General features: G+C 42.2%; 1 protein-coding gene across 1 annotated transcript; it reads left to right on the top strand.

Annotated features, from left to right (window-relative positions):
- Positions 1–185: 185 nt before the first annotated feature.
- On the top strand, positions 186–10,099 carry lrp13 (low-density lipoprotein receptor related-protein 13). The gene is made up of 19 exons (XM_051422234.1): positions 186–291; positions 487–642; positions 1,299–1,514; positions 1,620–1,849; positions 2,019–2,148; positions 2,660–2,850; positions 3,124–3,310; positions 3,883–4,095; positions 4,219–4,402; positions 4,483–4,684; positions 4,975–5,139; positions 5,500–5,700; positions 6,749–7,298; positions 7,444–7,563; positions 7,783–7,890; positions 8,024–8,254; positions 8,382–8,763; positions 9,834–9,942; positions 10,027–10,099. The coding sequence occupies exons 1-19, from the start codon at positions 234–236 to the stop codon at positions 10,048–10,050; spliced, it is 3,657 nt and encodes a 1,218-aa protein (XP_051278194.1). The 5' UTR covers positions 186–233; the 3' UTR covers positions 10,051–10,099.
- Positions 10,100–11,742: the final 1,643 nt, after the last annotated feature.

The raw sequence follows: 11,742 nt of genomic DNA, 5'->3' as shown, positions 1-11,742 counted from the left end.
ATACAAAATTAAAAAATCAATGGAAGTTATTTTTAAGTTAGAATGTTTTTACTCCCGTTTATGTATCATATTGTAACAACTACAATTGCTCAGGATGGTATATGGAGAGAGGCAATGGCTCCTCCCCTCACTCAGGCGTTCAATTAGGTTGTATTGGCCTCACCTGGTACCTTTATAAAATGCTACACTTCAGCACTTTGCAGCATTTGGCCCGTTTTATTTTATCTGTGGCGATGGGTGGACGTTTGTTTCTTTGTGCAGTCTTATTGCAGTTGTCAGGGCCCTTGCTAGGTGAGCAAAGTGTACCAAAAGTGCTTTTACACCATCCACAAAAATATCCAAATAAGACTTATTAAGATGTATTCAAAGTGATGTTTCTCAGTTGAGACACAGCATGATGGATGCAACAGCTGTGCATATACATGTATTTATTTTTACTTTAGCAGTGTGTCACTCTGTCTTTTTCTGCTAACTTGATCCAAACAGTTGTCTCAGCTGGAAGCAGTCCTTTGAAGTGTGGCCTGGGCTCTAAACTGTGCCAGGATGGCTCAGAGTGTGTCCTCTACAACCATGTCTGTGATGGAGAAGCAGACTGCAAAGATGGCTCTGATGAGGAAGAATGCTCATTAGCATGTGAAACGGGTAATCTGGTTGATGGTTTGTGTGGGTGTGATACATGGGTTAAGCATATGGATTTACTGCCCTCTAGTGGGTAGCATTTACATTTTTATGTTTTAGCACATCAGAATCAAACACTTTTAAAGTGCATTAAATGTACAGGATAGTTTAGAGTAATGTTGCCACAGAGATGTGACTGCAAATTGGCTTCACACTATGTACCGATATAAAGTGAGGGGCACCATTAGTAGTTGTAATTGTATTGACCTGAATGCAGTCAAAATATATGACACTAAAGTGACACTGGATTGTATTGTCACTACAAAATACATAATTACAAATCATAACTAGTAAACATAAACAGGTGGCAGTATACAGTGCTTTTATACCTGTTTAGAATGTTCTGCATAAATTGTACATGAACAGTTAACAAATAAGTTTCCTTTTTTCTATTTATTGACCAAAGTTATAAAAAAAAAATTATAATCTTTTGTTGGAAAAAGTGTATGAACATTTGCCATCAGTACCTTGTGTGACCCCCCCTTGAGCAGCAATAACTTCAAAGGTTTTCTGTAACTGTTGATCAGTCCCACACATCAGCTTGGAGGAATTTTGGCCCGTTGCTGCTTACAAAATGTTGGAGGGGTTCCTTACATGTTTTGTAATGTTTTTTTCTGCAGACCAGTTCCAGTGCGCCCATGGAAAGAAGTGCATAGAGCAGAGCCAGGTGTGTGACGGCGTTTCTCAGTGTCAGGACCGCTCAGATGAACTGGGATGCGCCAAACATATGGAGGGTTGTGCTCACCAATGTGATGACAAGACCCGCTGCATTCCTAACAGCTTCCTCTGTGACGGGGAGAAGGACTGCTGGGATAGCAGTGATGAGGCAAACTGTGGTACGCCATCATTGGACCAGGAAGTTGATATCTACTCACTGTATTAATCAGCTCTGCTTGTAAAGGATGTCTTTGTGATATTTGCCCCCCCTCCCTCTCCTGCAGCGGATGAGGGCTGCAGTGCCACTGAGTTTAAGTGTACCGGTGGCCAGTGTGTGTCAGCCACAATGCGTTGCGATGGTCACCCAGACTGCTGGGACCGCTCAGATGAGGAGAGCTGCACCAACGCACCGGCCTGCACCACAAAACACCGCTGCACCCAGAGCAAGGAGTGTCTGTTGCAGGAGTGGATCTGTGACGGAGATCAGGACTGTAAAGATGGCACAGATGAGAAGGTGGAAGCTTTATTTTAGAATACTTTTTTTTAATAATACTTGATGTGTATATACAAATTCTTGATGCAGTGTTTTTAAAGGCAGGTACTCTTCTCTAAACATAGACCCAAAAGCTTTGAATTGTAATGTTCCAGTTTAGACAACAGTAAAAGAATCCATTCCTCTTTAGGATTGTCCCATGGTTCCACTGAACTGCGGCGAGTTCCAGTGGTCTTGTAAATCCAAGACAAAATGTATCCCTACAGCCTGGAGGTGTGATGGCATGAAGGACTGTGATGATGGCAGTGATGAGACTGAATGTGAGTAGTTGCGCAGTTGCAGTATATAACACGATTCACTGATTGTGAAAAGAAATGCAACAATGCTTGATTCTTAGTAAAATGAGAGCTTTGTCATGGCCTAATGCAACATCACCAGTTTGAATCCAGCTGTGGACTATTATCTTATTTCTACATTTACTCTTTTAGTGTCTCTGTACTATCCAATCAAAAATGCCAAAAAGCAGTCACACGTGTTAAAGGTGCTCTACCTTCATACAAATAGAGCTATTTCAGTGCCCATGCTACATTGGCATTTACTAATATAACAAGCTGCAGATAAATGCACTATTTCACAGGGTTTTTAAAGATGATTTACAACAGGATACATTTGAGTTTCATAATACAAAACTGTCTCTACATGCAGTTTCATCAAGATGTTTGAGCTTTTAGAAACCTGACATGTTTTTGTGGGGGGGTTCAAAATGTGTTTTTCTGTGTTTTAACATGAAAATGGTGAGCCTGTGTCTGTGTCTGTGTCTGTATCTGCCAGGTACGGTGGTGACATGCCTCCCTCACCAGTTCCAGTGTGGCAGCCAGGAGTGCCTGGATCCAGTCCTGGTGTGCAACGGCATTACCAACTGCGCAGATGGCTCAGACGAGGGAGGCAGCTGCCAGATAAACTGTGCAGAGGCAGATAACAGCCGCTGCTCCCAGAGCTGCTACAGCACGCCACAGGGGACGGTGAGGGCCCAGTATCTGTGTTTTTAAATTTAACAAAAGAAGTAGAACTGTCTCTCAAATCGGTGGCTTAAAATGGGGAGAAATACAAATTAAAACTAGTGTATGTAGCAGTACAATGTGAAGTTTGAGAGACCGTTATGGATTATTTTCTGATCAAGTGAAAATATATATTAAATATCATGACTATATGATGAAGAAAACAAAACAACTTTAAATGTAAACTTAAACAATGTTTCAGCTCCTCTAACTAATACTTTGGTTCTTGTTGTGTAGCGTTGTCACTGTGCAGCAGGGTTCAGGCTCATGGACGACGGGCTGACCTGTGCTGATATTGATGAGTGTGAAGGCTGGAGCCCAGGTGTGTGCAGTCAGCTGTGCATCAACACTCCAGGCTCATACCAGTGCAGCTGTCACCCAGGCTACATAATGGAGGCAGGTGGACACCATTGCAAGATCACAGGTAAGGTCCTTTTGGCAGACCATAACCTTTAGTAGGCCATATAACAGTGTTTGGAGGGAAGCATTAGAAACAAAGTGAGGTACAAATATATAGCCATTTAAAGGAATAGTTTAACATTTAGGGACATGCAGGTTTTATGCAATTCACTTGCTAAGAGTTGGACAAGAAGAGGGATGCCACATGTTTTTCTGTTAAATATAAAGGTACAGCCAGGAGACTGTTGGCTTAGTTTAGCATAAAGACTAGAAGCAAAGTGAAACTGAAGAAAATCCACCTAACGGCACCACTGAAATTCATTAATTTATAGGCTATATCTTGTTCTGTACAAGGACTGAGCCAAGCAAGCTCATTTCCCCCTATTTTTAATATGCTACGTAAGTAATCAAATAAACATATTAAAAACTACCTCAAAAGAATTGGCAGTGAAAACATTAAACATGTATTTGCTCTAAGTCTAATATTAGAGTAACACTTTGGCACTGCGTTAAAATGGTCCAAAGGAATGAATGTATTCATTAAACCAAACCATCAGATATCTCTATTGCCACCATTCTTCTCTTCTCATCCCTCAGGTGAACCCTTCCTGTTGGCGTCAATCCAAACCGACCTCTTCATGTTTGGCCTCCGCAGTGGCAGCCTAGACGTATTGTCCTCCAGTGCTAAAAAGGCCATCCTCTCCCTGGACTATGACTGGAGGGAGCAGAGGGTCTTCTGGGTCAGTCTTGACACTGAGGGCATCAGGTGGTCCTTGCTGGACCAGAAGACCACAGGAACTCTGATTAAAGGTAGGTGTAAAACAAATGTGGTTGGAGTATTACCAGTAGATCTGACATATTTAATGCAGAGGAATAGGCATCGACTGTTATGCATGAGGATGCGTCCTCAAGACAGGCCCTTTGTTTTCACAGGCGTGCGGGCCGATTCTGTAGCTGTGGATTGGCTCGGGAGGAACCTGTATTGGATCGATGGAGTGAACAGTCAGATTGTTGCCATCAGACTGGCCACAACCACTGTGAAGTCACTGGACCATAGCGTCATCCTGGATGAAGACCTGGATCAGCCTCGCTCTCTGGCACTGCTGCCACAAAAAGGGTCAATATGGTTTTATTTCACCGTTCAAACAGTCCTACAATGTTAAGACTGGCATTCATAGCCTTTAATTTTCCTTGCAGGCTGATGTTCTGGACAGAGGTTGGTAACGTTGTGAAGATAGAGCGTGCTGGGATGGACGGGTCAGAGAGGAGGGCAGTGGTGAACTCCAGTCTGGGCTGGCCTGGTGGTGTGGCTGTGGACCCCATCTCTGACAGAGTCTACTGGACAGATGAAAGGCTGAGGGCAATTGGATCTGCAACGCTGGATGGAGATGACATTCAGGTAAACTACTGTTAAGGAGGATTTTAGTTGCATTTATCCAAAAGCGTGTTGTTGACTCTTGAAAACCCATTCAAACACTACAACTCTGCTTAATCTACCAGCAAAAGGTCATTCTGGCCTCCTTATGACTATGAGCACCACACAAGTAGCACTTCATTGGAGTTTTTTTCCATAATGGCCCGAGCATAGATGGATGAAATTTCATGTTTTCCTGTAAAAGCAAGAGACACTCTAAAGCCTAAGTCACATTCCTAAATAATAAATGTGCTATGTCTAAATGTCATTTTCAGATTCTACAGATGAAATGGACCACCAACCCATTCTCCCTGGCAGTGTTCAATGACATGCTCTACTGGTCAGATACCAAGAAGCGAGTGGTGCTGGCTGCTCATAAAATCTCTGGCAAAAATCGTCAAGTTCTCCTGAAAAGACAGAGACAACCTTTTGGTGTAAAGGTGATTAAAATGTTCAGTATTAGGAATCTATAGGCGCAAGTGGAAATTACTGAAAGTACTGTATAATAGAAACACTGTAACTAAACTTTGATCACTTGACATGTGTGAAGTGCTCACAGCAGCTTGCTAATTTTCCTACACACAGCTATGACATTGTATCTGAAGCTTTCCACTTGACCCATTTTAGCATAGTTTGGGAAATTATAAAAAAAGCTGGAGTCGCTAAAGGGAAGGTTGCAGAACTAGTTTAAAATTGTAAATGTACAAACCGGTACCAGATGTAATATTTCAGTTTATCAGCATGACTTGTAAAGTGCAGAAAAACATTGTTAAAACTTTTTTTACTTGCTTGGTTTGCAGATCATCCACCCATTGCTTCAGATGGGCATTGAGAGCCCCTGTGAGAAGAGGGACTGTTCCCACATGTGTGTGTTAGCCCCAGGACCCAAAGCTGTGTGCAAGTGTCCCTCTGGTCTTTTACTGGCCGAGGATGGCCTGACCTGCTCCAGCCTGGTCAATTCAGCTTTCATGCTGATGCTGTCTCCCTCCACAGTCACTCAGGTTGTACTAATAATGTAGTTACACTAGGTCTAATTTGCTTTAACTGAATATACTTGGAACAGTTGGACATTTTTCTGAGTTAGATGAGAAGATCGATACCACACCGATCTGTATGGTAGATATGAATTAAATGTTTTAAACTGTAAAAAAAAATTAAAAAAAATACCCAGTTTAAAGCTGGTACACGTTAAAGAAAGTAGCAAGAGATGGCTAGATTTTGAAAGTATCGAACCAAAAATAAATCCCACCCCTTCCCTTCAGGTCTCCTCAAAAGCCAATCCCCCAACACGTAGTGCCTGAGAGGAGCACAGCGCATCCATGTCATCGATAACCATATAAAACTACCTCGTGTCTCATTCATACATGGTTTTAATACAGTTCTGGAAAATAAGACATTCCACAACAGGTGGTAGACAGGCAGGTTGGCCAGCGCACTAGGCTTATGAGGAGCTTGTGACTTATTCTCTTTCTGAACATTTGATTTATTGATTTCTGATAGGATGTAAATAGAATTTCAACAAATATACGAAAAATGCTTCTGAAATGCATCACCTACCATAGCTTAATAGGAGGATTATGTGCCAGACTATTTACTGACCAGGAGCTGCTGGGACAGAGCCAGACTAGCTGTTTGCCCCGGTTTCTCAGTCAGTCATTATGCTAAGCTAATCTATCCCGCAGCTACATAGTGTACATAAGTGTATTTCCCTCAAATGATTAACTAGTCCTTAAGCTTAAAATACATAGAAGTCTCACAATGTATTTTATGGCCCCTTTTACACTGCAGGCCAAAGTGACCCAAATCCTAGTAGTAGTTAGTTTTGCTCATATACAACTGAGATCAAATTTATTTTTCATGAGTGTTTGAACAGCACAAATCACATGGAATCAGATTTTGTTTTTGTTTTCTTGCAATCTGACCTCCAAGTTAGCTGTACTTCCAGTGGCCATAACTTGCAATTTGTCATGTGTCAGTTTATTAAAAATATTCCCATTATACATTGCAATTTTTAGATTCATGTATATTTAATCCCAATCCTGTCTGTAGATCTATTTGCAGTCCCGACACACAGCTGCAGAGCTGAAGGGCTGGCCTGAACACCTGGCCCTGCAGGTGCACAGCGTCAACGAGGCAGCCATCATGGACTACAGCCTACGTGACCGCACCCTGTTCTTGACGGATGATGGCACAACTTCACTCAGCTCCTTCAAGCTGAAGGACTCAGACTTGTCCTCCCAGGGTCAGCTTCTAAAACTCCTGGGTGACACAATCACCGCCATGGCCCTGGACTGGGTAACACTTAACGTCTACTGGAGCAGCAACAAACAGCCTCGCCTGCAGGTCACCTCTATCAAGGCTGCACACACTGCTGTTCTCATAAAGGAAGGTATCGGCAGAGTGGAGTCCATCGCCCTCCACCCTCCCAGTGGAAGGGTTTGTTTCACCAACCTGGGCCTGCAGGGTACAGGTACCATGGCTACTGTAGAGTGTGCCAACATGGACGGTGCTGGGCGGAGTGTGGTGTGGAAGGATGCTGTCCAGCCCGCATCTCTGGTCTTCTCCAGTAATGGGGATACAATTTACTGGGCTGACACTAGTAAGTATTATATTTTTTTTTTGTGTGTGTTTGGTTTGGGAAGTTTTGTCTAAGATGTGTTTCATGCATTGAAAGTCAAAAATGCTGTGGAATAAAGCTGTAATTTGTTTAGAAAAGCGGTAAGGTAGCTTGGATTGCCTCCTAGGTTTAGGGACCATTGGCTCTGTCCAGCTTGATGGATCTGGATACAGAGAGCTGAAGACTGGTGATGGCCTGGCTGCTGTGGCTCTGAGTGATGACACACTGCTCTGGATGACTGTCCGTGGTAATGGCTCATAGTATCTACTAAATGAAATGACACCATGTGTGTACAAACAATCAGGAGGTGGTGCTGTTCATGTAATTTACATAATTTATTTTTTTGTAATATGCATCAGTAGCTTAATACATACAAGACGATGCCTGCATGACGAATGGTTTAAAAAAAAAAAAAAAAAAAAGTCTGAAATTCAACCAGTGTGACTGTCTTGGCTCTTTCCTTTAGACAAAACCAGGCTCTGGTACAGAGATGAGCAGCAGGAGAGCAAGTTGTGGTTTGAGGTCGGCACAGAGATGGTCAGCTTAAAGGCGTTCAGCAACTCCAGTCAGACAGGTACGTGAGAAAAGCACACACCGTAACAGTTCAGATGGCAGTTTAGAGGGTCTTTCAAATTGGAGCATACTGAGGTGGTAAATGTCATCTACTGCTGAAATATTATTTTTTTTTTTTTTTTTTTTTTTTACAGGTTCAAACCAGTGCACAGACAACGGCAACTGCCAGCACTTATGCCTCGCCACCCCAGGAGGTCGGACATGCAAGTGTGCACATGACCACATACTTGTGCATGACACCCAGTGCAACCCGGAGCAGCGCTGCCCAAGTGGCACCAGGCCCTGTCTGGATCAACTCTCATGCCAACCTGTTGAGAAGTTCTGTAACAGGCACATTGACTGCTATGACCACTCAGATGAGAACTGTGAGTCTTTTTTTATATCGCCCTTAATGCGAACTGGAAAATATCATGATACACTAAGTACATGTAATATCTTTTAATCTAAAACAACCACCTTGGGTTTTTGGTTGAAACCATCATCTTTTCTTAGGTGTTAGTGTGAAGCAGTGGTCAGGAGCCAAGGTTCCTGCTCTCACCTGGGCCCACAGCTCCTCTCCTCCACCCTCCCCTCTTCCTGGTCTCTCTGGAGTCTCTGGCCCTAACACCACCCTGAATGAAAGCAGTCAGCTCAGGAACCTGGCTGCCCAGGAGTGCAGCCAGAAACACTGCAGTGGCAACGGACGCTGTGTGGAGACCACTGGAAACTCTGCTTGTGTGTGTTCACTCGGCTACAGTGGAGATTCTTGTCAAGACCATCTTCTAAAGACCATGCAGGGTCCCATTGTCTATGGCGCTGCAGGGCTCTGTGCAGGAGTTGTGGTCATTGCTGTGATGGCAGTGGTGGTTAAGAGGAGGAAGAGTGCCAACAGAAGGTTTGTCTGCTTACTAATTAAAGGTCCAGGGTGAAACAGTTTCCCTAGGCAGAAATGGAAATATCCATAACTGTTTTTGTTGGTGTATAATTGGCTGTATATAGGAATTGTTACTCTTTAGAATGAGCCTTTTATATCTACAGATGTCGCGGGTCACAGTCATGGAGTCCTGTTGAGCCACCATGTTTCTACACTAGCAGACGGGACAAATAAACACTGGCTCAATTTAGGGGCATGTGCATTTTTCACGTGTTTTGCGGCCACCATAGTTTCTCCTCCATGCTTGGAAGGGGAGGGTGAATCGAGGGAGTTGCAATCTGCAACTACACCAGAAGAAAGAAGAAAACATCTATCACAGTATTAAACATATAGACTTGTGTAGTCTGACATTTGCTAGTCGTTCTGTGAGCCTGTACTTGGGCAGCAGTGGTGCTTTGTGCTAAATGCTAACATTTGCACAGTGGCAGTGCTTGCATGTTCAGTGTATATATGTCTGGTTTAGTGCTAATAGCACTAAATAACAAATGTTAGCATGCTATCCAAGATGTAAACACACTTGCCAAAGTACAGCTGAGAGAATGACTTTAACCTTGCAAGTATTTGGCACTAAATTAAGTTAACTTAAAAACTTATCCTGATGGGACCATGAACAGCTTAATCCAATTTCATGGCAATTCATCCAGTAGTTGTCATGGCATTTGCTTAAAAAAAGTTTCAAACTCATGGTGGCACTAAGAGTACAACATTTTGTGGCAATCCATCCAATAATTAATAAATTTCAGTCTGGACCAAAGTGGTGGACTGACTGACATTGCCATGCCAGAGATACACTGCTAATGTGGCAAAAAGAGCCGCCAAAGATGAGTAGATGGCATCAAATGTCCCTTTTTGGACGCAACATTGTGTCAAGGCAGACTTCCAATGACCGATTCTAGGAAGGTTGATGTGAACAGTGAGCGTATTTCTACATGTGAAGACTGTGCGTATACGGTGAAATGTCTGCCGCGTATTGCAACAGCTGACTATAAAGAGGTAGCACAGGACTACATTTTTGTTTGTCCTTACTGCAGGAGAGCTCGCCCAGCAGCAGCGAAGGAAACAAGTATGACTGATCTGGAGAACAAAGCTGAGACCACCCCAAGTACACAACCTTCCCCGGTAGACACAGTCAAACCAGAGGTGGACCTCCCAACAGCTCTATAATCTAGCAGGTTCCCAATTTATCTTACCATGCTTGTGGGATAACGGTTTCTTTCTTTGCAGGAAGTGGCATCTTCTGTGGACTGAGGCAGATTCATGGGCAAGCAGCGTTTTAAATAAAACTGTTTGCATTTTCTGCTGTTTCCTGTGAAGTTATTTCAGCATTGTTTCCTGTTGGTTAGACCACCAATGTCAAAATTTTGACATGGACTGTAATGCATAGTGGCACGAGTTATGGTACCAACTTGAACATTTTCATAACACTGGTTGGTGGTTGTAGTACCAGGACTGTCCTTTTGTAAATCATCCTGAAGTTGCCAAAAGATTCAGCATTAAGCGTGATGGACAAGGATCTAACACTGAAGAAAGCAAAAGAGAAACCTCAAACTCTCTCCTGGGAGGAGAGACCTCAAGTACAGAAAATAGCTGTGTATTATCTGATCTAAAGGATGGAGACTGTGGCAGCTGCTTGGGGTTCTTGATCAAAAAACACTCCCTATTGTTCCTTTTGTGTGACCAGATGTGCCCCATAAAGTATGTGTCATAAAAGACTAAGGCTGCAACTAACAATTTTCACTATCAATTAATCAGCAGATTATTTTCTCTATCGGTCATATAAAATGCCAAACAATAGAGAGCCTGGCATGACCACTTCAAAAGTTTACAGTGAGTGTACAATAGAGGAAAGCAGCAGATCCTCACATTTGAGAAGGTGGAACCAGTGAATGGATGACCTTTTTGCTTAAAAGAATTTGGCAAAATAGTTAATTTTCTGCTAATTGATTAATCAACTAAATGTCACAGCTCCACAAAACACAAAATTAAAAGATAGCTGTTCTTTATCATCAACTACTGGATGAATTTGCCATCAAATTTTATCTAAACACATGTTAGCATTTGAATTGAAATTACTTACTCATCCCAAGTTCTTATTTAACGCCATGGTCCTGTACTTTGGTGTATGACCAAATACCTGCGAAACTAAAAACGCCCCCATCAGCTGTACTTTGTTTTGTGCTAAATGTTAATGTTTAATATGCTAAACTCAGGGAGTAAACATGGTAAACACCAACAAACATCAGCATGTAAGCATTGTAATTAGGAGTGTTTTAGCATGCCCACATCCTGTGGGTCTTGTTTTACATTGTTTTAATGGCTATTGCTAAAGTGCTGTTTGGTGTGGTGGTGGAACGTAATTAAGTACATTTAGTCAATCAGGAAAGGACAGTTTTAACATACAGCACATAAATATTAACATTTGATTAAACTTTTTTACTGTTTGAGGAAAATGCTACTCTTACTACATTTCTTTTTTTACAGCTAGTTATTTTGCAGATGAACATTTACATACAAAATGTGATCAGCATACTGTATGTAAAACAGTGCATGCCTGTGGGATACAATTTGAGTAATGTACTTTCACTTGGTATAAATAGATACTTTATTTATCCCGAGGGAAATTCAAGTATCCAGTAGCATACGAAACATACATACATTAAACATACATTAAACCTACATTAAAATAAAATTTAAAATTTAAATAGAATTAACTTATAACACAGTAGCTACAGTAAACAGTGCAAATGGAAGTAAACAGTACAGATGGATGTGCAAAAGGAGGTAGACATTGTCCTATTGTCTATTGTCCTCCCTGCCTTCACTAAGAGCTGTTGTACAGTCTGATGGCCAGGGGGACAAAAGAGTTTTTGAGTCTGTTGGTGGTTTAGCCCACACAGGTGGTTGTTTACGCTGATTAGAGCACTGTGTGGTTTAGAGACA

This window comes from Dicentrarchus labrax, unplaced genomic scaffold (assembly GCF_905237075.1).
Source record: "Dicentrarchus labrax unplaced genomic scaffold, dlabrax2021, whole genome shotgun sequence".
Taxonomy (NCBI): Eukaryota; Metazoa; Chordata; class Actinopteri; family Moronidae; genus Dicentrarchus; species Dicentrarchus labrax.
This window is presented reverse-complemented; position numbering and strand designations above follow the sequence as displayed.